Source organism: Oncorhynchus nerka, linkage group LG12 (assembly GCF_034236695.1).
Source record: "Oncorhynchus nerka isolate Pitt River linkage group LG12, Oner_Uvic_2.0, whole genome shotgun sequence".
In the NCBI taxonomy this organism is placed as follows: domain Eukaryota; kingdom Metazoa; phylum Chordata; class Actinopteri; order Salmoniformes; family Salmonidae; genus Oncorhynchus; species Oncorhynchus nerka.
Genome location: NC_088407.1, coordinates 3,966,552 through 3,994,418, shown reverse-complemented (window position 1 = coordinate 3,994,418; position 27,867 = coordinate 3,966,552). Strand labels below are relative to the sequence as shown.

General features: G+C 50.1%; 1 protein-coding gene across 7 annotated transcripts in view; it reads left to right on the top strand.

The window, feature by feature from the left end:
- LOC135574224 (aminoacyl tRNA synthase complex-interacting multifunctional protein 1-like) overlaps positions 1–27,867 on the top strand; it is a 70,086-nt gene that overhangs the window by 38,686 nt on the left and 3,533 nt on the right. For 4 of the 7 annotated variants that reach the window (XM_065025154.1, XM_065025155.1, XM_065025150.1 and 1 more), the window contains exons 2-5: positions 16,589–16,689; positions 17,200–17,313; positions 19,468–19,596; positions 27,433–27,635. In XM_065025154.1, the coding sequence (XP_064881226.1) occupies positions 16,638–16,689; positions 17,200–17,313; positions 19,468–19,596; positions 27,433–27,635 (498 nt within the window). In that variant the 5' untranslated portion in view covers positions 16,589–16,637. Of the gene's footprint in view, positions 1–16,585; positions 16,690–17,199; positions 17,314–19,467; positions 19,597–27,432; positions 27,636–27,867 lie in introns of all 7 variants that reach the window. The other 3 variants (XM_065025153.1, XM_065025149.1, XM_065025151.1) reach the window with 1 other exon arrangement.

Genomic DNA, 27,867 nt, shown 5'->3' with positions numbered 1-27,867 from the left:
TCACCCTGTCTGTCACTAGTCTCCACGTCACCCTGTCTGTCTGTCACTAGTCTCCACGTCACTCTGTCTGTCTGTCACTAGTCTCCACGTCACTCTGTCTGTCTGTCACTAGTCTCCACGTCTCCACCCTGTCTGTCTGTCTGTCACTAGTCTCCACGTCCTCTGTCTGTCTGTCACTAGTCTCCACGTCTGTCTGTCACTAGTCTGTCTGTCTGTCACCAGTCTCCACGTCACTCTGTCTGTCTGTCACTAGTCTCCACGTCACCCTGTCTGTCTGTCACTAGTCTCCACGTCACTCTGTCTGTCTGTCTGTCACTAGTCTCCACGTCACTCTGTCTGTCTGTCACTAGTCTCCACGTCACCCTGTCTGTCTGTCACTAGTCTCCACGTCACCCACTGTCTGTCTGTCTGTCACTAGTCTCCACGTCACTCTGTCTGTCTGTCACTAGTCTCCACGTCACCCTGTCTGTCTGTCACTAGTCTCCACGTCACCCTGTCTGTCTGTCACTAGTCTCCACGTCACTCTGTCTGTCTGTCACTAGTCTCCACGTCACCCTGTCTGTCTGTCACTAGTCTCCACGTCACTCTGTCTGTCACTAGTCTCCACGTCACCCTGTCTGTCTGTCACTAGTCTCCACGTCACTCTGTCTGTCTGTCACTAGTCTCCACGCCTCTGTCTGTCTGTCCTAGTCTCCACGTCACCCTGTCTGTCTGTCACTAGTCTCCACGTCACCCTGTCTGTCTGTCTGTCACTAGTCTCCACATCACTCTGTCTGTCTGTCACTAGTCTCCACGTCACTCTGTCTGTCTGTCACTAGTCTCCACGTCACTCTGTCTGTCACTAGTCTCCACGTCACTCTGTCTGTCTGTCACTAGTCTCCACGTCACTCTGTCTGTCTGTCACTAGTCTCCACGTCACTCTGTCTGTCTGTCACTAGTCTCCACGTCACTCTGTCTGTCTGTCACTAGTCTCCACATCACTCTGTCTGTCTGTCACTAGTCTCCACGTCACTCTGTCTGTCTGTCACTAGTCTCCACGTCACTCTGTCTGTCTGTCACTAGTCTCCACGTCACTCTGTCTGTCTGTCACTAGCCTCCACTAGTCTCCACTCTGTCTGTCTGTCACTAGTCTCCACGTCACCCTGTCTGTCTGTCACTAGTCTCCACGTCACCCTGTCTGTCTGTCACTAGTCTCCACGTCACTCTGTCTGTCTGTCACTAGTCTCCACGTCACCCTGTCTGTCACTAGTCTCCACGTCACCCTGTCTGTCTGTCACTAGTCTCCACGTCACTCTGTCTGTCACTAGCCTCCACGTCACTCTGTCTGTCTGTCACTAGTCTCCACGTCACCCTGTCTGTCTGTCTGTCACTAGTCTCCACGTCACTCTGTCTGTCTGTCACTAGTCTCCACGTCACTCTGTCTGTCTGTCACTAGTCTCCACGTCACTCTGTCTGTCTGTCACTAGTCTCCACGTCACCCTGTCTGTCACTAGTCTCCACGTCACTGTCTGTCTGTCACTAGTCTCCACTAGTCTCCACGCCTCCCTCTGTCTGTCTGTCACTAGTCTCCACGTCACCCTGTCTGTCTGTCACTAGCTCCACGCTACTCTGTCTGTCACTAGTCTCCACGTCACCCTGTCTGTCTGTCACTAGTCTCCACGCTCACCCTGTCTGTCCGTCACTAGTCTCCACGTCACTCTGTCTGTCTGTCACTAGTCCCCACGTCCACTCTGTCTGTCTGTCACTAGTCTCCACGTCACTCTGTCTGTCTGTCTGTCACTAGTCTCCACGTCACTCTGTCTGTCTGTCACTAGTCTCCACGTCACCCTGTCTGTCTGTTACTAGTCTCCACGTCACTCTGTCTGTCTGTCTGTCTGTCACTAGTCTCCACGCTACTCTGTCTGTCTGTCACTAGTCTCCACGTCACTCTGTCTGTCTGTCTGTCACTAGTCTCCACGTCACTCTGTCTGTCACTAGTCTCCACGCACCCTGTCTGTCACTAGTCTCCACGCCACTCTGTCTGTCTGTCACTAGCCTCCACGTCACTCTGTCTGTCTGTCACTAGTCTCCACATCACTCTGTCTGTCTGTCACTAGTCTCCACGCTACTCTGTCTGTCTGTCACTAGCCTCCACGTCACTCTGTCTGTCTGTCACTAGTCTCCACATCACTCTGTCTGTCTGTCACTAGTCTCCACGTCACCCTGTCTGTCTGTCACTAGTCTCCACGTCACTCTGTCTGTCTGTCACTAGTCTCCACGTCACTCTGTCTGTCTGTCTGTCACTAGTCTCCACGTCACTCTGTCTGTCTGTCACTAGTCTCCACGTCACTCTGTCTGTCTGTCCCTGTCTGTCTGTCACTAGTCTCCACGTCACTCTGTCTGTCTGTCTGTCTGTCACTAGTCTCCACGTCACTCTGTCTGTCTGTCACTAGTCTCCACGTCACTCTGTCTGTCTCTCTGTCACTAGTCTCCACGTCACTCTGTCTGTCACTAGTCTCCACGTCACCCTGTCTGTCACTAGTCTCCACGTCACTCTGTCTGTCTGTCACTAGCCTCCACGTCACTCTGTCTGTCTGTCACTAGTCTCCACATCACTCTGTCTGTCACTAGTCTCCACGTCACTCTGTCTGTCTGTCACTAGTCTCCACGTCACTCTGTCTGTCTGTCACTAGTCTCCACGTCACTCTGTCTGTCTGTCACTAGTCTCCACGTCACCCTGTCTGTCTGTCACTAGTCTCCACGTCACTCTGTCTGTCTGTCACTAGTCTCCACGTCACTCTGTCTGTCTGTCACTAGTCTCCACGTCACCCTGTCTGTCTGTCACTAGTCTCCACGTCACCCTGTCTGTCTGTCACTAGTCTCCACGTCACTCTGTCTGTCTGTCACTAGTCTCCACGTCACCCTGTCTGTCACTAGTCTCCACGTCACCCTGTCTGTCTGTCTGTCACTAGTCTCCACGTCACTCTGTCTGTCACTAGCCTCCACGTCACTCTGTCTGTCTGTCACTAGTCTCCACGTCACCCTGTCTGTCTGTCTGTCACTAGTCTCCACGTCACTCTGTCTGTCTGTCACTAGTCTCCACATCACTCTGTCTGTCACTAGTCTCCACGTCACCCTGTCTGTCTGTCACTAGTCTCCATGTCACTCTGTCTGTCTGTCACTAGTCTCCACGTCACTCTGTCTGTCTGTCACTAGCCTCCACGTCACTCTGTCTGTCTGTCACTAGTCTCCACGTCACCCTGTCTGTCTGTCACTAGTCTCCACGTCACCCTGTCTGTCTGTCACTAGTCTCCACGTCACCCTGTCTGTCTGTCACTAGTCTCCACGTCACTCTGTCTGTCTGTCACTAGTCTCCACGTCACTCTGTCTGTCTGTCACTAGTCTCCACGTCACTCTGTCTGTCACTAGTCTCCACGTCACTCTGTCTGTCGCTAGTCTCCACGTCACCCTGTCTGTCTGTCTGACACTAGTCTCCACGTCACCCTGTCTGTCACTAGTCTCCACGTCACCCTGTCTGTCTGTCACTAGTCTCCACGTCACTCTGTCTGTCTGTCACTAGTCTCCACGTCTCTCTGTCTGTCACTAGTCTCCACGTCACCCTGTCTGTCTGTCACTAGTCTCCACGTCACTCTGTCTGTCTGTCACTAGTCTCCACGTCACCCTGTCTGTCTGTCACTAGTCTCCACGTCACTCTGTCTGTCTGTCACCAGTCTCCACGTCACTCTGTCTGTCTGTCACTAGTCTCCACGTCACCCTGTCTGTCTGTCACTAGTCTCCACGTCACTCTGTCTGTCTGTCTGTCACTAGTCTCCACGTCACTCTGTCTGTCTGTCACTAGTCTCCACGTCACCCTGTCTGTCTGTCACTAGTCTCCACGTCACCCTGTCTGTCTGTCCGTCACTAGTCTCCAAGTCACTATGTCTGTCTGTCACTAACCTCCACTTCACCCTGTCTGTCTGTCACTAGTCTCCACGTCACCCTGTCTGTCTGTCACTAGTCTCCACGTCACTCTGTCTGTCTGTCACTAGTCTCCACGTCACCCTGTCTGTCTGTCACTAGTCTCCACGTCACTCTGTCTGTCACTAGTCTCCACGTCACCCTGTCTGTCTGTCACTAGTCTCCACGTCACTCTGTCTGTCTGTCACTAGTCTCCACGTCACTCTGTCTGTCTGTCACTAGTCTCCACGTCACCCTGTCTGTCACTAGTCTCCACGTCACCCTGTCTGTCTGTCTGTCACTAGTCTCCACATCACTCTGTCTGTCTGTCACTAGTCTCCACGTCACTCTGTCTGTCTGTCACTAGCCTCCATGTCACTCTGTCTGTCACTAGTCTCCACGTCACCCTGTCTGTCTGTCACTAGTCTCCACGTCACTCTGTCTGTCTGTCACTAGCCTCCACGTCACTCTGTCTGTCTGTCACTAGCCTCCACGTCACTCTGTCTGTCTGTCACTAGTCTCCACGTCACTCTGTCTGTCTGTCACTAGTCTCCACGTCACCCTGTCTGTCTGTCACTAGTCTCCACGTCACCCTGTCTGTCTGTCACTAGTCTCCACGTCACTCTGTCTGTCTGTCACTAGTCTCCACGTCACCCTGTCTGTCACTAGTCTCCACGTCACCCTGTCTGTCTGTCACTAGTCTCCACGTCACTCTGTCTGTCACTAGCCTCCACGTCACTCTGTCTGTCTGTCACTAGTCTCCACGTCACCCTGTCTGTCTGTCTGTCACTAGTCTCCACGTCACTCTGTCTGTCTGTCACTAGTCTCCACGTCACTCTGTCTGTCTGTCTGTCACTAGTCTCCACGTCACTCTGTCTGTCACTAGTCTCCACGTCACCCTGTCTGTCTGTCACTAGTCTCCACGTCACTCTGTCTGTCACTAGTCTCCACTTCACTCTGTCTGTCTGTCACTAGCCTCCACGTCACTCTGTCTGTCTGTCACTAGTCTCCACGTCACCCTGTCTGTCTGTCACTAGCCTCCACGTCCTCTGTCTGTCACTAGTCTCCACGTCTCACCCTGTCTGTCTGTCACTAGTCTCCACGTCACCCTGTCTGTCCGTCACTAGTCTCCACGTCACTCTGTCTGTCCGTCACTAGTCCCCACGTCACTCTGTCTGTCTGTCACTAGTCTCCACGTCACTCTGTCTGTCTGTCTGTCACTAGTCTCCACGTCACTCTGTCTGTCTGTCACTAGTCTCCACGTCACCCTGTCTGTCTGTTACTAGTCTCCACGTCACTCTGTCTGTCTGTCTGTCTGTCACTAGTCTCCACGTCACTCTGTCTGTCTGTCACTAGTCTCCACGTCACTCTGTCTGTCTCTCTGTCACTAGTCTCCACGTCACTCTGTCTGTCACTAGTCTCCACGTCACCCTGTCTGTCACTAGTCTCCACGTCACTCTGTCTGTCTGTCACTAGCCTCCACGTCACTCTGTCTGTCTGTCACTAGTCTCCACATCACTCTGTCTGTCTGTCACTAGTCTCCACGTCACTCTGTCTGTCTGTCACTAGCCTCCACGTCACTCTGTCTGTCTGTCACTAGTCTCCACATCACTCTGTCTGTCTGTCACTAGTCTCCACGTCACTCTGTCTGTCTGTCACTAGTCTCCACGTCACTCTGTCTGTCTGTCACTAGTCTCCACGTCACTCTGTCTGTCTGTCACTAGTCTCCACGTCACCCTGTCTGTCTGTCACTAGTCTCCACGTCACCCTGTCTGTCTGTCACTAGTCTCCACGTCCACTCTGTCTGTCTGTCACTAGTCTCCACGTCACCCTGTCTGTCACTAGTCTCCACGTCACCCTGTCTGTCTGTCTGTCACTAGTCTCCACGTCACTCTGTCTGTCACTAGCCTCCACGTCACTCTGTCTGTCTGTCACTAGTCTCCACGTCACCCTGTCTGTCTGTCTGTCACTAGTCTCCACGTCACTCTGTCTGTCTGTCACTAGTCTCCACATCACTCTGTCTGTCACTAGTCTCCACGTCACCCTGTCTGTCTGTCACTAGTCTCCATGTCACTCTGTCTGTCTGTCACTAGTCTCCACGTCACTCTGTCTGTCTGTCACTAGCCTCCACGTCACTCTGTCTGTCTGTCACTAGTCTCCACGTCACCCTGTCTGTCTGTCACTAGTCTCCACGTCACCCTGTCTGTCTGTCACTAGTCTCCACGTCACTCTGTCTGTCTGTCACTAGTCTCCACGTCACCCTGTCTGTCACTAGTCTCCACGTCACCCTGTCTGTCTGTCTGTCACTAGTCTCCACGTCACTCTGTCTGTCACTAGCCTCCACGTCACTCTGTCTGTCTGTCACTAGTCTCCACGTCACCCTGTCTGTCTGTCTGTCACTAGTCTCCACGTCACTCTGTCTGTCTGTCACTAGTCTCCACGTCACTCTGTCTGTCTGTCTGTCACTAGTCTCCACGTCACTCTGTCTGTCACTAGTCTCCACGTCACCCTGTCTGTCTGTCTGTCACTAGTCTCCACGTCACTCTGTCTGTCTGTCACTAGTCTCCACGTCACTCCGTCTGTCTGTCACTAGCCTCCACGTCACTCTGTCTGTCACTAGTCTCCACGTCACCCTGTCTGTCTGTCACTAGCCTCCACGTCACTCTGTCTGTCTGTCACTAGTCTCCACGTCACCCTGTCTGTCTGTCACTAGTCTCCACGTCACCCTGTCTGTCCGTCACTAGTCTCCACGTCACTCTGTCTGTCCGTCACTAGTCCCCACGTCACTCTGTCTGTCTGTCACTAGTCTCCACGTCACTCTGTCTGTCTGTCTGTCACTAGTCTCCACGTCACTCTGTCTGTCTGTCACTAGTCTCCACGTCACCCTGTCTGTCTGTTACTAGTCTCCACGTCACTCTGTCGGTCTGTCTGTCTGTCACTAGTCTCCACGTCACTCTGTCTGTCTGTCACTAGTCTCCACGTCACTCTGTCTGTCTCTCTGTCACTAGTCTCCACGTCACTCTGTCTGTCACTAGTCTCCACGTCACCCTGTCTGTCACTAGTCTCCACGTCACTCTGTCTGTCTGTCACTAGCCTCCACGTCACTCTGTCTGTCTGTCACTAGTCTCCACATCACTCTGACTGTCTGTCACTAGTCTCCACGTCACTCTGTCTGTCACTAGCCTCCACGTCACTCTGTCTGTCTGTCACTAGTCTCCACATCACTCTGTCTGTCTGTCACTAGTCTCCACGTCACCCTGTCTGTCTGTCACTAGTCTCCACGTCACTCTGTCTGTCTGTCACTAGTCTCCACGTCACTCTGTCTGTCTGTCACTAGCCTCCACGTCACTCTGTCTGTCTGTCACTAGTCTCCACGTCACCCTGTCTGTCTGTCACTAGTCTCCACGTCACCCTGTCTGTCACTAGTCTCCACGTCACTCTGTCTGTCTGTCACTAGTCTCCACGTCACCCTGTCTGTCACTAGTCTCCACGTCACCCTGTCTGTCTGTCTGTCACTAGTCTCCACGTCACTCTGTCTGTCACTAGCCTCCACGTCACTCTGTCTGTCTGTCACTAGTCTCCACGTCACCCTGTCTGTCTGTCACTAGTCTCCACGTCACTCTGTCTGTCTGTCACTAGTCTCCACGTCACTCTGTCTGTCTGTCTGTCACTAGTCTCCACGTCACTCTGTCTGTCTGTCACTAGTCTCCACGTCAACCTGTCTGTCTGTCACTAGTCTCCACGTCACTCTGTCTGTCACTAGTCTCCACGTCACCCTGTCTGTCTGTCACTAGCCTCCACGTCACTCTGTCTGTCACTAGTCTCCACGTCACCCTGTCTGTCTGTCACTAGTCTCCACGTCACCCTGTCTGTCCGTCACTAGTCTCCACGTCACTCTGTCTGTCTGTCACTAGTCTCCACGTCACTCTGTCTGTCTGTCTGTCACTAGTCTCCACGTCACCCTGTCTGTCTGTTACTAGTCTCCACGTCACTCTGTCTGTCTGTCTGTCACTAGTCTCCACGTCACTCTGTCTGTCTGTCACTAGTCTCCACGTCACTCTGTCTGTCTCTCTGTCACTAGTCTCCACGTCACTCTGTCTGTCACTAGTCTCCACGTCACCCTGTCTGTCACTAGTCTCCACGTCACTCTGTCTGTCTGTCACTAGCCTCCACGTCACTCTGTCTGTCTGTCACTAGTCTCCACATCACTCTGTCTGTCTGTCACTAGTCTCCACGTCACTCTGTCTGTCTGTCACTAGCCTCCACGTCACTCTGTCTGTCTGTCACTAGTCTCCACATCACTCTGTCTGTCTGTCACTAGTCTCCACGTCACCCTGTCTGTCTGTCACTAGTCTCCACGTCACTCTGTCTGTCTGTCACTAGTCTCCACGTCACTCTGTCTGTCTGTCACTAGTCTCCACGTCACTCTGTCTGTCTGTCACTAGTCTCCACGTCACCCTGTCTGTCTGTCACTAGTCTCCACGTCACCCTGTCTGTCTGTCACTAGTCTCCACGTCACTCTGTCTGTCTGTCACTAGTCTCCACGTCACCCTGTCTGTCACTAGTCTCCACGTCACCCTGTCTGTCTGTCTGTCACTAGTCTCCACGTCACTCTGTCTGTCACTAGCCTCCACGTCACTCTGTCTGTCTGTCACTAGTCTCCACGTCACCCTGTCTGTCTGTCTGTCACTAGTCTCCACGTCACTCTGTCTGTCTGTCACTAGTCTCCACATCACTCTGTCTGTCTGTCACTAGTCTCCACGTCACCCTGTCTGTCTGTCACTAGTCTCCACGTCACTCTGTCTGTCTGTCACTAGTCTCCACGTCACTCTGTCTGTCTGTCACTAGCCTCCACGTCACTCTGTCTGTCTGTCACTAGTCTCCACGTCACCCTGTCTGTCTGTCACTAGTCTCCACGTCACCCTGTCTGTCTGTCACTAGTCTCCACGTCACTCTGTCTGTCTGTCACTAGTCTCCACGTCACCCTGTCTGTCACTAGTCTCCACGTCACCCTGTCTGTCTGTCTGTCACTAGTCTCCACGTCACTCTGTCTGTCACTAGCCTCCACGTCACTCTGTCTGTCTGTCACTAGTCTCCACGTCACCCTGTCTGTCTGTCACTAGTCTCCACGTCACTCTGTCTGTCACTAGTCTCCACGTCACTCCGTCTGTCTGTCACTAGCCTCCACGTCACTCTGTCTGTCACTAGTCTCCACGTCACCCTGTCTGTCTGTCACTAGCCTCCACGTCACTCTGTCTGTCACTAGTCTCCACGTCACCCTGTCTGTCTGTCACTAGTCTCCACGTCACCCTGTCTGTCCGTCACTAGTCTCCACGTCACTCTGTCTGTCCGTCACTAGTCCCCACGTCACTCTGTCTGTCTGTCACTAGTCTCCACGTCACTCTGTCTGTCTGTCTGTCACTAGTCTCCACGTCACTCTGTCTGTCTGTCACTAGTCTCCACGTCACCCTGTCTGTCTGTTACTAGTCTCCACGTCACTCTGTCGGTCTGTCTGTCTGTCACTAGTCTCCACGTCACTCTGTCTGTCTGTCACTAGTCTCCACGTCACTCTGTCTGTCTCTCTGTCACTAGTCTCCACGTCACTCTGTCTGTCACTAGTCTCCACGTCACCCTGTCTGTCACTAGTCTCCACGTCACTCTGTCTGTCTGTCACTAGCCTCCACGTCACTCTGTCTGTCTGTCACTAGTCTCCACATCACTCTGTCTGTCTGTCACTAGTCTCCACGTCACTCTGTCTGTCTGTCACTAGCCTCCACGTCACTCTGTCTGTCTGTCACTAGTCTCCACATCACTCTGTCTGTCTGTCACTAGTCTCCACGTCACCCTGTCTGTCTGTCACTAGTCTCCACGTCACTCTGTCTGTCTGTCACTAGTCTCCACGTCACTCTGTCTGTCTGTCACTAGCCTCCACGTCACTCTGTCTGTCTGTCACTAGTCTCCACGTCACCCTGTCTGTCTGTCACTAGTCTCCACGTCACCCTGTCTGTCTGTCACTAGTCTCCACGTCACTCTGTCTGTCTGTCACTAGTCTCCACGTCACCCTGTCTGTCACTAGTGTCCACGTCACCCTGTCTGTCTGTCTGTCACTAGTCTCCACGTCACTCTGTCTGTCACTAGCCTCCACGTCACTCTGTCTGTCTGTCACTAGTCTCCACGTCACCCTGTCTGTCTGTCACTAGTCTCCACGTCACTCTGTCTGTCTGTCACTAGTCTCCACGTCACCCTGTCTGTCACTAGTCTCCACGTCACCCTGTCTGTCTGTCTGTCACTAGTCTCCACGTCACTCTGTCTGTCACTAGCCTCCACGTCACTCTGTCTGTCTGTCACTAGTCTCCACGTCACCCTGTCTGTCTGTCTGTCACTAGTCTCCACGTCACTCTGTCTGTCTGTCACTAGTCTCCACGTCACTCTGTCTGTCTGTCTGTCACTAGTCTCCACGTCACTCTGTCTGTCTGTCACTAGTCTCCACGTCACCCTGTCTGTCTGTCACTAGTCTCCACGTCACTCTGTCTGTCACTAGTCTCCACGTCACTCTGTCTGTCTGTCACTAGCCTCCACGTCACTCTGTCTGTCTGTCACTAGTCTCCACGTCACCCTGTCTGTCTGTCACTAGCCTCCACGTCACTCTGTCTGTCACTAGTCTCCACGTCACCCTGTCTGTCTGTCACTAGTCTCCACGTCACCCTGTCTGTCCGTCACTAGTCTCCACGTCACTCTGTCTGTCCGTCACTAGTCCCCACGTCACTCTGTCTGTCTGTCACTAGTCTCCACGTCACTCTGTCTGTCTGTCTGTCACTAGTCTCCACGTCACTCTGTCTGTCTGTCACTAGTCTCCACGTCACCCTGTCTGTCTGTTACTAGTCTCCACGTCACTCTGTCTGTCTGTCTGTCTGTCACTAGTCTCCACGTCACTCTGTCTGTCTGTCACTAGTCTCCACGTCACTCTGTCTGTCTCTCTGTCACTAGTCTCCACGTCACTCTGTCTGTCACTAGTCTCCACGTCACCCTGTCTGTCACTAGTCTCCACGTCACTCTGTCTGTCTGTCACTAGTCTCCACGTCACTCTGTCTGTCTGTCACTAGTCTCCACATCACCCTGTCTGTCTGTCACTAGTCTCCACGTCACCCTGTCTGTCACTAGTCTCCACATCACTCTGTCTGTCTGTCACTAGTCTCCACATCACTCTGTCTGTCTGTCACTAGTCTCCACGTCACTCTGTCTGTCTGTCACTAGTCTCCACGTCACTCTGTCTGTCTGTCACTAGTCTCCACGTCACTCTGTCTGTCTGTCACTAGTCTCGACGTCACTCTGTCTTTCTGTCTGTCACTAGTCTCCACGTCACTCTGTCTGTCTGTCACTAGTCTCCACGTCACTCTGTCTGTCTGTCTGTCACTAGTCTCCACGTCACTCTGTCTGTCTGTCACTAGTCTCCACGTCACTCTGTCTGTCTGTCACTAGTCCCCACGTCACTCTGTCTGTCTGTCACTAGTCTCCACGTCACTCTGTCTGTCTGTCACTAGTCTCCACGTCACTCTGTCTGTCTGTCACTAGTCTCCACGTCACTCTGTCTGTCACTAGTCTCCACGTCACTCTGTCTGTCTGTCACTAGTCTCCACGTCACTCTGTCTGTCTGTCACTAGTCTCCACGTCACTCTGTCTGTCTGTCACTAGTCTCCACGTCACTCTGTCTGTCTGTCACTAGTCTCCACGTCACTCTGTCTGTCTGTCACTAGTCTCCACGTCACTCTGTCTGTCTGTCTGTCACTAGTCTCCACGTCACTCTGTCTGTCTGTCACTAGTCTCCACGTCACTCTGTCTGTCTGTCTGTCACTAGTCTCCACGTCACTCTGTCTGTCACTAGTCTCCACGTCACTCTGTCTGTCTGTCACTAGTCTCCACGTCACTCTGTCTGTCTGTCACTAGTCTCCACGTCACTCTGTCTGTCTGTCACTAGTCTCCACGTCACTCTGTCTGTCTGTCACTAGCCTCCAAATCAAATATTTTGCTGGATACAACAGGTGTAGATCTTACAGTGAAATGCTAACTTATAAGCCCTTGACCAACAATGCAGTTTTAAGAAAAATAAGAAAAATAAGAAAAATAAGTGTTAAGTAAAAAAATACAAATAAATATAACAAATAATTAAAGAGCAGCAGTAAAGTAACAGTAGTGAGGCTACATACAGAGGGTACCGGTACAGAGGCAATGTGCGAGGGCACCAGGTAGTTGATTTAATATGTACATGTAGGTAGAGTTATTAAAGTGACTGTGAGTAGATAATGAACAGAGGGATGGGGGGGGGGGGGGACGTCTCCACGTCACCCTGTCTGTCTGTCACTAGCCTCCACGTCACTCTGGGGGCAACAATGCAAGTAGTCTGGGTAGCCATTTGACATCTTGCTCTCGGACAAGCTAAACACCATCTTCGCCCGTTTCGAGGATAACACAGTGTCACCGATGCCGCTCTCGTTCTCCATGGTCGATGTGAGTAAGACATTTAACCATGTTAACCCTGGCAAGGCTGCCGGCCCAGACGGCATCCCAAGCCTTGTCCTCAGAGGCATACACAGACCAGCTGGCTGGCGTGTATACGGACATAATCAATCCCTAACCCAGTCTGCTGTCCCCACTTGCGTCAAGATGTCCACCATCGTTCTTGTACCCAAGAAAGCCAAGGTAACTGAACTAAATGACTATCACCCCATTGCACTCACTTCTGTCATCATGAAGTGCTTTGAGAGACTAGTCAAGGACCATATCACCTCCACCCTACCTGACACCCTAGACCCATTCCAGCTTGCTTACCGCCCCAATAGGTCCACAGACGATGCAATCGCCATCACACTGCACACTGCCCTAACACATCTGGACAAGAGGAATACCAATGTAAGAATGCTATTCATTGACTACAGCTCAGCCTTCAACACCACAGAACCCTCCAAGCTCATCATTAGACTCGGGGCCCTGGGTCTCGACCCCGCCCTGTGCAACTTGAGTCCTGGACTTCCTGACGGGCCGCCCCCAGGTGGTGAAGGTAGGAAACACTACGCTGATCCTCAACACTGGGGCCCCACAAGGGTGCGTGCTCAGCCCCCTCCTGTACTCCCTGTTCACCCATGACCGCGTGACCACACACGCCTCCAACTCAATCATCAAGTCTGAAGACGACCCAACAGTGGTAGGCCTGATTACCAACAATGATGAGACGGCCTACATGGAGGAGGTGAGGGCCCTGGCAGAGTGGTGCCAGGGAAATAACCTCTCCCTCAACTTCAACAAAACGAAGGAGCTGATCGTGTACTTCAGGGAAACAGCAGAGGGAGCACACCCCTATCCACATCGACGGGAACGCAGTGGAGAAGGTGAAAAGCTTCAAGTTCCTCGGCGTACACATCACTGACAAACTGAAATGGTCCAACCACACAGACAGCGTGGTGAAGAAGATCCATCAACGCCTCTTCAACCTCAGCAGTCTGCAGAAATTTGGTTTGGCCCCTAAAACCCTCACAAACTTTTACAGATGCACCATTGAGAGCATCCTGGCGGGCTGTATCACCGCCTGGTACGGCAACTGCACCGCCCGCAACAGCAAGGCTCTCCAAAGGGTGGTGAGGTCTGCACAACGCATCACAGAGGGCAGTCTACCTGCCCTCCAGGACACCTACACCACCCGATGTCACAGGAAGGACAAAAAGATCATCAGGGACATCAACTACCCGAGCCACTGCCTGTTCACCCCGCTATCATCCAGAAGGCGAGGTCAGTACAGGTGCATCAAAGCTGGGACCGAGAGACTGAAAAACAGCTTCTATCTCAAGGCCATCAGACTGTTAAATAGTTGGGCCTCCATTCAGTATCCTGCCCTGAACTTAGTCACTGTCACCACCCGGTAACTCGGTTACTCGGTTACAACCCTGCACCTTTGAGGCTGTTGCACGTAGAGATGGAACACTGGTCACTATAATAATGTTTACGTAGAGATGGAACACTGGTCACTTTAGTAATGTTTACATAGAGATGGAACACTGGTCTCTAATAATGTTTACGTAGAGATGGAACACTGGTCACTTTAGTAATGTTTACATAGAGATGGAACACTGGTCACTATAATAATGTTTACATAGAGATGGAACACTGGTCTCTAATAATGTTTACATAGAGATGGAACACTGGTCTCTAATAATGTTTACGTAGAGATGGAACACTGGTCACTTTAGTAATGTTTACATACTGTTTTACTGACTTCTCTTGTATATACTGTATTCTAGTCAAGTCCGTCCTGTTCAACTATTGCTGTACACATACTATTCTATCCTACGTATTCTACAGATATACTACAAATTATATCCGCATACTGTCTATAACATATTTAAAAAATATATTGTAGTATTTTCTACATTGTAGAATAATAGTGAAGACATCAGATCTATGAAATAACACATATGGATTCATGCAGTAACCAAAATAGTGTTAAACAAATCTAAATATATTTAAATATTTTTTTCAAAATATCCACCCTTTGTCTTGATGACGGCTTTGTACACTCTTGGCATTCTCTCAACTAGCTTGGTAGTCACCTGGATTAAGTTAATTTGTGGAATTTATTTCCTTCTTAATGTGCCAGCCAATCAGCTGTGTTTTGACAAGGTAGGGGTGGTATACAGAAGATAGCCCTATTTGGTAAAAGTCCAAGTCCATATTATGGCAAGAACAGCTCAAATAAGCAAAGAGAAACGACAGTCCATCATTACTTTAAGGCATGAAGGTCAGTCAACCCGGAAAATTTCAAGAACTTTGAAAGTTTCTTCAGGTGCAGTCACAAAAACCATCAAGCGCTATGATGAAACTGGCTCTCATGAGGACCTCCACAAGAAAGGAAGACCCAGAGTTACCTCTACTGCAGAGGATAAGTTCATTAGAGTTACCAGCCTCAGAATGCAGCCCAAATAAATGCTTCACAGATTTCAAGTAACAGACACATCTCAACATAAACTGTTCAGAGGAGACTGTGTGAATCAGGTCTTCATGGCCGAATTGCTGCAAAGAAACTACTACTAAAGGACACCAATAATAAGAAGAGACTTGCTTGGGCCGAGAAACACGAACAATGGACATTAGACCGGTGGAAATCTGCCCTTTGGTCTGATGAGTCCAAATGTGAGATTTTTGGTTCCAACCCGCCGTGTCTTTGTGAGATGCAGAGTAGGTGAACGGATGATCTCTGCATGTGTTGTTTCCAACATGAAGCATGGAGGAGGAGGTGTGATGGTTTGGGGGTGCTTTGCTGGTGACATTTTCAGTGATTTAGAATTCAAGGCACACTTCTTAACCAGCATGGCTACCACAGCATTGTGCAGAGATACGCCATCGCATCTGATCTGCACTTTGTGGGACTATCATTTGTTTTTCAACAGGTCAATGACCCATAACACCTGGAGTGCTGCATCAGATGATCTCCACAATCACCTGACCTCACTGTTTTGGGATGAGCTGGACTGCAGAGTGAAGGAAAAGCATCCAACAAGTGCTCAGCATGTGTGGGAACTCCTTCAAGACTGTTGGAAAAGCATTCCAGGTGACTACCTCATGAAGCTGGTTGAGAGAATGCCAAGAGTGTGTAAAGCTGTCATCAAGGCAAAGGGCGGCTACTTTGAAGAATCTAAAATAGAAAATATATTTTGATTTGTTTAACACTTCTACTACGTGATTCCATATGTGTTGTTTCATAGTTTTGATGTCTTCACTATTATTCTACGATGTAGAAAATAGTAAAAAAAAATAAAGGACAACCCTGGAAATAGTGTCCATACTTTTGACTGGTACTGTACACTGATTTTTTTAATTTAAAATATAGACGCAACAACAGCTCAGTGATGAGCTTGGCGGGTACTGTGTCGTTGGAATGCTGAGCCGTAGTTGACAAACAGTATTCTTACATAGTAATTACTGTTTACTATTTGTTACTATTTACTATTTACTATCTGTTTACTATTTGTTTACTAATTACTGTGATTTTATTTGAATAACGGTTTATTATTATAAGTATCACTGTACTCCTGATATCTCCTAATACAACCAACAACTGGCATTTGCACGAGAAGGAGCTCTAATGAAATGTCCATTAGTCTCGCGTGGATTTCTGGGATGGATTTCTGGGTTGGAATTCTGGGTTGGAATTCTGGGTTGGAATTCTGGGTTGGAATTCTGGGTTGGGATTCTGGGTTGGAATTCTGGGTTGGAATTCTGGGTTGGGATTCTGGGTTGGAATTCTGGGTTGGAATTCTGGGTTGGAATTCTGGAATTGTCATATTTTCGTCAAACTAAAATGAAAAGTAATTCGTAATAGTTTGCATTTCAGGGCGTCTGGTACTGTATATCTGTATATTGGATTTATGCTCCGGACTTCGACATTGCTCGTCCTAATATTTATGTATTTCTTTATTCCATTATTTAACTTTTAGATCTATGTGTATTGTTAGATATTACTGCACTGTTGGAACACAAGCATTTCACTACACCGGCAATAACAGCTGTTAAATATGTGTATGTGACCACTAAAAATGGGATTATTTGATTGATTGAGACAATTTGATGCAATAGTGATTACTGAGCTGTGTTTCTCCCCCAGTAGTACACCAGGTCTGACAGCTCTGGGGAAGCTGGACCCTAAGGAGAGTGAAATGATCATGGAGTATTTCAAAACACAGGTGCTGCTGCTGAAGGACAAGGAACGTAAGAAAACACTGTCTGTCTCTCTCTCTCTCTCTCTCTCTCTCTCTCTGCTCTCTCTCTGTCTCTCGCTCTCTCTCTCTCTCTCTCTCTGTCTCTCTCTCTCTGTCTCTCTCTCTCTGTCTCTCTCTCTGTCTCTCTCTCTCTCTGTCTCTCTCTCTCTGTCTCTCTCTCTGTCTCTCTCTCTCTGTCTCTCTCTTTCTCTCTCTCTCTGTCTCTCTCTCTGTCTCTCTCTCGCTCTCTCTCTCTCTCTCTCTCGCTCTCTCTCTCTCTCTCTCTCTCTCTCTCTCTCTCTCTCTCTCTCTGTCTCTCTCTCTCTCTCTCTGTCTCTCTCTCTCTCTCTCTCTGACTCTATCTGACTCTCTCTGACTCTCTCTCATTCTCATTTTTTTCTCTCTGTCTCTCTCTCTCTCTAACGATGCCTGGGCTTTGCCATTTGTAAAGCATTAATAAATCATTTATGAAACGTCATTAAGTGTTTATAACATGTTAATAAGTATTTCCTTTCTGTAGTCTTGCAGAAAACGGTGAGAGAAGAGAAGAAGCTGTTGGTTGAGAACGCTAAGCTAAAGAAAGACATCTCTGACCTGAAGATTCTACTCACTGAGAAACAACAGAAGAAGAAAGGTACTGACTGGCTGACTGACTGGTTAACTGACTGGCTGACTGGTTAACTGACTGGCTGACTGACTGGTTAACTGACTGGCTGACTGACTGGTTAACTGACTGGATGACTGACTGGTTAACTGACTGGATGGCTGACTGGTTAACTGACTGGCTGTCTGACTGGTTAACTGACTGGCTGACTGACTGGTTAACTGACTGGCTGACTGACTGGTTAACTGACTGGCTGACTGACTGGTTAACTGACTGGTTAACTGACTGGCTGACTGACTGGTTAACTGACTGGCTGGCTGACTGGTTAACTGACTGGCTGACTGACTGGTTAACTGACTGGCTGGCTGACTGGTTAACTCACTGGCTGACTGGTTAACTGACTGGCTGGCTGGCTGACTAGTTAACTGACTGGCTGACTGGTTAACTGACTGACTAGCTGACTGGTTAACTGACTGACTAGCTGACTGGTTAACTGACTGGCTGACTGACTGGTTAACTGACTGGCTGACTGGTTAACTGACTGGCTGACTGACTGGTTAACTGACTGGCTGACTGACTGGTTAACTGACTGGCTGGCTGACTGGTTAACTGACTGGCTGGCTGACTGGTTAACTGACTGGTTAACTGACTGGCTGACTGACTGGTTAACTGAATGGCTGGCTGACTGGTTAACTGACTGGCTGACTGACTGGTTAACTGACTGGCTGGCTGACTGGTTAACTGACTGGCTGACTGACTGGTTAACTGACTGGCTGGCTGACTAGTTAACTGACTGACTGACTGACTGACTAGCTGACTGGTTAACTGACTGACTAGCTGACTGGTTAACTGACTGGCTGACTGACTGGTTAACTGACTGACTGACTGACTGGTTAATTGACTGGCTGACTGACTGGTTAACTGACTGGCTGACTGACTGGTTAACTGACTGGCTGACTGACTGGTTAACTGACTGGCTGAATGACTGGTTAACTGACTGGCTGACTGGTTAACTGACTGGCTGACTGACTGGTTAAGTAACTGACTCGTTAACTGACTGACTGGTTAATTGACTGACTGGTCAACTAACTGACTGGTTAACTGACTGGCTTACTGACTGGCTTACTGACTGACTGATTGAATGGCTGACTGACTGACTGATTGACTGGGTGACTTACTGACTGGCTGACTGACTGACTGATTGACTGGGTGACTTACTGACTGGCTGGCTGACTGACTGATTGACTGGGTGACTTACTGACTGGCTTACTGACTGACTGATTGAATGGCTGACTGACTGACTGATTGACTGGGTGACTTACTGACTGGCTGACTGACTGACTGATTGACTGGGTGACTTACTGACTGGCTTACTGACTGACTGATTGAATGGCTGACTGACTGACTGATTGACTGGGTGACTTACTGACTGGCTGGCTGACTGATTGATTGACTGGGTGACTTACTGACTGGCTGGCTGACTGACTGACTGATTGAATGGCTGGCTGACTGATTGATTGACTGGGTGACTTACTGACTGGCTGACTGACTGACTGATTGACTGGGTGACTTACTGACTGATTGACTGGCTGACTGACTGACTGATTGACTGGCTGACTGACTGACTGATTGACTGGGTGACTTACTGACTGGCTGACTGACTGACTGATTGACTGGGTGACTTACTGACTGGCTGACTGACTGACTGATTGACTGGGTGACTTACTGACTGGCTGACTGACTGACTGATTGACTGGGTGACTTACTGACTGGCTGACTGACTGACTGATTGACTGGGTGACTTACTGACTGGCTGACTGACTGACTGATTGACTGGGTGACTTACTGACTGGCTGACTGACTGACTGATTGACTGGGTGACTTACTGACTGGCTGACTGACTGACTGATTGACTGGGTGACTTACTGACTGGCTGACTGACTGACTGATTGACTGGGTGACTTACTGACTGGCTGACTGACTGACTGATTGACTGGGTGACTTACTGACTGGCTGGCTGACTGATTGATTGACTGGGTGACTTACTGACTGGCTGGCTGACTGACTGATTGACTGGGTGACTTACTGACTGGCTGGCTGACTGACTGATTGACTGGGTGACTTACTGACTGGCAGGCTGACTGATTGATTGCTTTATACCCTCAATTATCTGTGTGTTTCCAGCCAAAGCAGCAGCCGCCTCCAAACTGACTTCCCCGGGGTCCACAGCTGCCCTCTATGCCCCAGGCCCCAACCCCAAACCTGGCCCCGTCAGGGAAAGAGATGGGAGGAGGAGGAGAGGAGAGAGGAAGGGTGAGTAATACACACTGACAAACACACACACTGACAAACACACACACTGACAAACACACACACACACTGACAAACACACACACACACACACACACACACTGACAAACACACACAGATAGACAACTGTGACCAATGCAATGGTTTAATGTCAATCAATGTAAAAGAGAAGACAAAATCAACAAATCAATACTTTGCTAACTGAGACAGACAAATCCCCAATCAGTAGTTAGGAGTCCGTTTGTCTGCACAGTGACTTCTAGAGAAGACCAGATGAATCTTTTTGATTAGACTTAATGCAGCTAGGACTTTATACTGAAGATTACAGACAAAAAACTGTAGAGAGGGTGGTGGAGAGGGCTGTAGAGAGGGTGGTGGAGAGGGAGGTGGAGAGGGAGGTGGAGAGGGAGGTGGAGAGGGTGGTGGAGAGGGAGGTGGAGAGGGAGGTGGAGAGGGAGGTGGAGAGGGCTGTAGAGAGGGAGGTGGAGAGGGAGGTGGAGAGGGAGGTGGAGAGGGTGGTGGAGAGGGAGGTGGAGAGGGAGGTGGAGAGGGCTGTAGAGAGGGTGGTGGAGAGGGAGGTGGAGAGGGCTGTAGAGAGGGAGGTGGAGAGGGAGGTGGAGAGGGCTGTAGAGAGGGTGGTGGAGAGGGAGGTGGAGAGGGAGGTGGAGAGGGCTGTAGAGAGGGAGGTGGAGAGGGAGGTGGAGAGGGAGGTGGAGAGGGCTGTAGAGAGGGATGTGGAGAGGGAGGTGGAGGGGAGGTGGAGAGGGCTGTAGAGAGGGCCTATAGAGAGGGTGGTAGAGAGGGAGGTGGAGAGGGCCGTAGAGAGGGCTGTAGAGAGGGTGGTAGAGAGGGAGGTGGAGAGGGCCGTAGAGAGGGAGGTGGAGAGGGAGGTGGAGAGGGAGGTGGAGAGGGCTGTAGAGAGGGCTGTAGAGAGGGTGGTAGAGAGGGAGGTGGAGAGGGCCGTAGAGAGGGAGGTAGAGAGGGCGGTAGAGAGGGAGGTGGAGAGGGCGGTAGAGAGGGAAGGTGGAGAGGCAGGGGAAAGAGGGCTGTAGAGAGGGTTGTGGAGAGGGTTGTGGAGAGGACGGTAGAGAGGGTTGTGGAGAGGGACAGTAGAGAGGGAGGTGGAGAGGGACAGTAGAGAGGGAGGTGGAGAGGGACAGTAGAGAGGGAGGTGGAGAGGGACGGTAGAGAGGGTTGTGGAGAGGGACGGTAGAGAGGGTTGTGGAGAGGGTTGTGGAGAGGGTTGTGGAGATGGCTGTGGAGAGGGCGGTAGAGAGGGAGGTGGAGAGGGTGGTAGAGAGGGATGTGGAGAGGGAGGTGGAGATAGATGTCTTCTCTAGAAGTCACTGAGACAGACAAACTGACTCCTCTTAGTCCTGTATTGACACTTTGCTTGTCTGATGGTTCGTCTGAGGGCGTAGCGGGAGTTCTTATAAGCTTCTGGGATAGAGTCCTGCTCCTTGAAAGAGGCAGCTCTACCCTTTTATCTCAGTGGGGATGTTACCTGTAATCCATGGTTTCTGGTTGTGGTATGTACGTACAGTCACTGTGAGGACGACGTCGTCGATGCACTTATTGATGAAGCCGGTGACTGAGGTGGTATACTCCTCAATGCCATCGGATGAATTCCGGAACATATTCCAGTCTGTGCTGCAAAACAGTCCTGTAGTTTAGCATCTGCGTCATCTGACCACTTCTGTATTGAGCGAGTCACTGGTACTACCTGCTTTAGCAGGAATCAGGAGGATGGAATTATGGTCAGATTAGACCAAATGGAGGGCGAGGGAGAGCTTTGTACGGGTCTCTGTGTGGAGTAAAGATGGGGAGGGGTGTCCAATATACATCTGGTACACCTGGACCCTACTGTTGGGGAGGGGTGTCCAATATACATCTGGTACACCTGGACCCTACTGTTGGGGAGTAAAGATGGGGAGGGGTGTCCAATATACATCTGGTACACCTGGACCCTACTGTTGGGGAGTAAAGATGGGGAGGGGTGTCCAATATACATCTGGTACACCTGGACCCTCCTGTTGGGGAGTAAAGATGGGGAGGGGTGTCCATCTGGTACACCTGGACCCTACTGTTGGGGAGTAAAGATGGGGAGGGGTGTCCAATATACATCTGGTACACCTGGACCCTACTGTTGGGGAGGGGTGTCCAATATACATCTGGTACACCTGGACCCTACTGTTGGGGAGTAAAGATGGGGAGGGGTGTCCAATATACATCTGGTACACCTGGACCCTACTGTTGGGGAGTAAAGATGGGGAGGGGTGTCCAATATACATCTGGTACACCTGGACCCTCCTGTTGGGGAGTAAAGATGGGGAGGGGTGTCCATCTGGTACACCTGGACCCTACTGTTGGGGAGTAAAGATGGGGAGGGGTGTCCATCTGGTACACCTGGACCCTACTGTTGGGGAGTAAAGATGGGGAGGGGTGTCCATCTGGTACACCTGGACCCTACTGTTGGGGAGTAAAGATGGGGAGGGGTGTCCAATATACACCTGGTACACCTGGACCCTACTGTTGGGAAGGGGTGTCCAATATACATCTGGTACACCTGGACCCTACTGTTGGGGAGTAAAGATGGGGAGGGGTTTCCAATATACATCTGGTACACCTGGACCCTACTGTTGGGGAGTAAAGATGGGGAGGGGTGTCCAATATACATCTGGTACACCTGGACCCTACTGTTGGGGTGTAAAGATGGGGAGGGGTGTCCAATATACATCTGGTACACCTGGACCCTACTGTTGGGGTTGTAAAGATGGGGAGGGGTGTCCAATATACACCTGAACCCTACTGTTGGGGAGTAAAGATGGGGAGGGGTGTCCAATATACACCTGGACCCTACTGTTGGGGAGTAAAGATGGGGAGGGGTGTCCAATATACACCTGAACCCTACTGTTGGGGAGTAAAGATGGGGAGGGGTGTCCAATATACACCTGAACCCTACTGTTGAGGAGTAAAGATGGGGAGGGGTGTCCAATATACATCTGGTACACCTGGACCCTACTGTTGGGGAGTAAAGATGGGGAGGGGTGTCCAATATACACCTGGACCCTACTGTTGGGGAGTAAAGATGGGGAGGGGTGTCCAATATACATCTGGTACACCTGGACCCTACTGTTGGGGTGTAAAGATGGGGAGGGGTGTCCAATATACATCTGGTACACCTGGACCCTACTGTTGGGGAGTAAAGATGGGGATGGGTGTCCAATATACACCTGAACCCTACTGTTGGGGAGTAAAGATGGGGAGGGGTGTCCAATATACACCTGGACCCTACTGTTGGGGAGTAAAGATGGGGAGGGGTGTCCAATATACACCTGAACCCTACTGTTGGGGAGTAAAATGGGGAGGGGTGTCCAATATACACCTGAACCCTACTGTTGGGGAGTAAAGATGGGGAGGGGTGTCCAATATACATCTGGTACACCTGGACCCTACTGTTGGGGAGTAAAGATGGGGAGGGGTGTCCAATATACACCTGGACCCTACTGTTGGGGAGTAAAGATGGGGAGGGGTGTCCAATATACACCTGGACCCTACTGTTGGGGAGTAAAGATGGGGAGGGATGTCCAATATACACCTGGACCCTACTGTTGGGGAGTAAAGATGGGGAGGGGTGTCCAATATACACCTGAACCCTACTGTTGGGGAGTAAAGATGGGGAGGGGTGTCCAATATACATCTGGTACACCTGGACCCTACTGTTGGGGAGTAAAGATGGGGAGGGGTGTCCAATATACACCTGAACCCTACTGTTGGGGAGTAAAGATGGGGAGGGGTGTCCAATATACACCTGGACCCTACTGTTGGGGAGTAAAGATGGGGAGGGGTGTCCAATATACACCTGGACCCTACTGTTGGGGAGTAAAGATGGGGAGGGGGGGAGGGGTGTCCAATATACACCTGGACCCTACTGTTGGGGAGTAAAGATGGGGAGGGGTATACATCTGGTATGGACCCTACTGTAAAGATGGGGAGGGGTGTCCAATATACACTGGTACTGGACCCTACTGTTGGGGAGTAAAGATGGGGAGGGGTGTCCAATATACATCTGGTACACCTGGACCCTACTGTTGGGGAGTAAAGATGGGGAGGGGTGTCCAATATACACCTGGACCCTACTGTTGGAGTGTAAAGATGGGGAGGGGTGTCAATATACATCTGGTACCCTACTGTTGGGGAGTAAAGATGGGGAGGGGTGTCCAATATACACCTGAACCCTACTGTTGGGGAGTAAAGATGGGGAGGGGTGTCCAATATACACCTGGACCCTACTGTTGGGGAGTAAAGATGGGGAGGGGTGTCCAATATACACCTGGACCCTACTGTTGGGGAGTAAAGATGGGGAGGGGTGTCCAATATACACCTGGACCCTACTGTTGGGGAGTAAAGATGGGGAGGGGTGTCCAATATACACCTGGACCCTACTGTTGGGGAGTAAAGATGGGGAGGGGTATACATCTGGTACACCTGGACCCTACTGTTGGAGTGTAAAGATGGGGAGGGGTGTCCAATATACATCTGGTACACCTGGACCCTACTGTTGGGGAGTAAAGATGGGGAGGGGTGTCCAATATACATCTGGTACACCTGGACCCTACTGTTGGAGTGTAAAGATGGGGAGGGGTGTCCAATATACATCTGGTACACCTGGACCCTACTGTTGGGGAGTAAAGATGGGGAGGGGTGTCCAATGGTACACCTGGACCCTACTGTTGGGGGAGTAAAGATGGGGAGGGGTGTCCAATATACATCTGGTACACCTGGACCCTACTGTTGGGGAGTAAAGATGGGGAGGGGTGTCCAATATACATCTGGTACACCTGGACCCTACTGTTGGAGTGTAAAGATGGGGAGGGGTGTCCAATATACATCTGGTACACCTGGACCCTACTGTTGGGGAGTAAAGATGGGGAGGGGTGTCCAATATACATCTGGTACACCTGGACCCTACTGTTGGGGAGTAAAGATGGGGAGGGGTGTCCAATATACATCTGGTACACCTGGACCCTACTGTTGGGGTGTAAAGATGGGGAGGGGTGTCCAATATACATCTGGTACACCTGGACCCTACTGTTGGAGTGTAAAGATGGGGAGGGGTGTCCAATATACATCTGGTACACCTGGACCCTACTGTTGGGGAGTAAAGATGGTCTAGTGTTTTTTTTGTTCTTCCTCTCTGGTTGCACATTTAACTTGTTGATAGAAATTAGGTAGAACTGATTTCAGTTTTCCTGCGTTAAAGTCCCCGGCCACTAGCCGCCTCTGGGTGAGTGGTTTCCTGTTTGCTTATTTCCTTATACAGCTGACAGGTCTTCGTGCCAGCATCCGTCTGTTGTGGTAAATAAACAGCCACGAAAAGTATAGATGAAAACTCTCTTGGCAAATATTGTGGTCTACAGCTTATCATGAGATACTCTACTTCAGGCGAGCAAAATCTAGGGACTTCCTTGTTTCAGTGTTAGACACAGTAATATTACAGCTGCTTGGCAACGACAACCTTCTGGCAACGTGAACTCAACCTAGGACCAACTCACCAATTTGACCAGGAAGAAGATGATGTGTGGCTAGCAGGGAGAGAGACACACATACTGTACACAAAGCATACACACACACACACACACACACACACACACACACACACACACACACACACACACACACACACACACTGTACACAAAGCATGCACACACACACCGTCTCAGGTTCTGCTGTGGTACAGTGGTTGCACAGCCTTTCCTCTACAGGGAGCCAGGTTTCCCCTTCTCAATGGCAAGGCTGTGCTCACTGAGCCTGTACTTTTTTATTTCACCTTTATTTAACCAGGTCGGCCAGTTGAGAACAAGTTCTCATTTACAACTGAAACCTGGCCAAGATAAAGCAAAGCAGTGTGACAAAAAACAACTACACAGAGTTACACATGGAATAAACAACAGTCAATAGCACAATAGAAAATCTGTACAAATAAAGTAAGGAGGTAAGGCAATAAATAGGCCATAGTGGTGAAGTAATTACAATAAAGCAAATGAACACTGGAGTAACAGATGTTGTTTTCTGCTGTCTTCAACCAGGACCTCAGCGATCACCGCCTCATTGCCTGCATCCGTAATGGGACTGCGGTCAAACGACCTCCACTCATCACTGTAAAACGCTCCCTGAAACACTTCAGCGAGCAGGCCTTTCTAATCGACCTGGCCCGGGTATCCTGGAAGGATATTGACCTCATCCCGTCAGTAGTAGAGGATGCTCGGTTATTCCTTAAAAGTGCTTTCCTCACCATCTTAAATAAGCCCCATTTAAAAAAAATGTAGAACTAAGAACAGATATAGTCCTTGGTTTACTCCAGACCTGTCTGCCCATCCTGTGGCGTTCTGCATTAGCATCGAACAGCCCCCGTGATATGCAACTTTTCAGGGAAGTTAGAAACCAATATACACAGGCAGTTAGGAAAGCAAAGGCTACGGAAGGAGAGTTGTATGGCATTGAAGCTCGTTTGTAGGTTTGTTAACACAGAGTCCAAAGAAGGGCCAGAAGTATACAGAATGGTGTCGTCTGCGTAGAGGTGGATCAGAGACTCACCAGCAGCAAGAGATGTATACAGAGAAGAGAGTCGGTCCGAGAATTGAACCCTGTGGCACCCCCATAGAGTCTGCCAGAGGTCTGGACAACAGGCCCTGCGATTTGACACACTGAACTCTGTCTGAACTCTAACTCTATCTATTTGGCCATGATCAGTAACCATGGTCAAATAGTTTGCATGCATTGTTTGTAGTTTTCCTCTGGACATGTAGGAGAATCTTACAGAACTCTGCATGCAGGGTTTCAATGGGGTGTTTTTGTCTCATTGGGTGAAATCTTGTTTTGCAAGTGGACCCCACACCTTGCTGACATAAAGTGCAATTGGTTCAATGACATATTCAATTAGTTTTAGCTTTGAACAAGTATTTCAATTTGAATTTGTTTTTTGCGTGCTTTCTCTCTCAGTTCATTCACTGCCTCATTAAGGTGTCCAGTTGAGCTTATTTTTAAACAGTGCAGTACTCTATATATTTAAACCTCAGTAATTGTGGTGTGTACAGTACTCTATATATTTAAACCTCAGTAATTGTAGTGTGTATAGTACTCTATATATTTAAACCTCAGTAATTGTAGTGTGTACAGTACTCTATATATTTAAACCTCAGTAATTGTGGTGTGTACAGTACTCTATATATTTAAACCTCAGTAATTGTAGTGTGTACAGTACTCTATATATTTAAACCTCAGTAATTGTGGTGTGTACAGTACTCTATATTTTTAAACCTCAGTAATTGTAGTGTGCAGTACTCTATATATTTTGTACCAATTGAGAACTTTGGTCTAATTCCCTGAGATCTGGATCTTCTCTGGAAAATCATTGTTTTAGTATTTTTGGGGTTTACTGCCAGGGCCCAGGTCTGGCGGTACTGCTCTAGCAGGTCCAGGCTCTGCTGTAGGCCAGGTGCTGCTGTAGGCCAGGTGCGAAGAGCAGACATTTAGCCTGTGAATTGTGGAGACCAGGGGCTAAGGATTGTTCTAGATAGTGGCCAATTCGTTGATGTAAATATTGAAGAGTGCAGGGCTCTGGCGAAGGCCCGCCCCTCTCTCCCTCTCTCTCTCTCTCCCTCTCTCTCTCTCTCTCTCTCAATTCCCTCTCTTTCTCTCCCTCTCTCAATTACCTCTCTTTCTCTCAATTCCCTCTCTGTCTCTCTCTCTCTCTCTCTCTCTCTCTCTCTCCCTCTCTCAATTACTCTCTTTCTCTCAATTCCCTCTCTCTCTCTCTCTCTCTCTCTCTCTCTCAGGAAAGAGGGAGAGAACAAACTCTGAGTCTGTGTTAGAGGAGGAGCCTCGCATGGACGTGTCTCGCCTCGACCTGCGGATTGGTCGGATCGTTGGCGTCCGCTACCACCCATTGGCCGGGGCTCTGTATGTCCAGGAAGTGGATCTGGGAGAGCCCGCCCCCCGCACGGTGGTCAGCGCGCTACGACACATACCTAAGGAACAGGTAGGTCAAAGGTCGACCTCAGGTCACGCACGCAGGTCACGCACGCAGGTCACGCACTCAGGTCACGCACGCAGGTCACGCACTCAGGTCACGCACGCAGGTCACGCACGCAGGTCACGCACGCAGGTCACGCACTCAGGTCACGCACGCAGGTCACGCACGCAGGTCACGCTCAGGTCACGCACTCAGGTCACGCACTCAGGTCACGCACTCAGGTCACGCACGCAGGTCA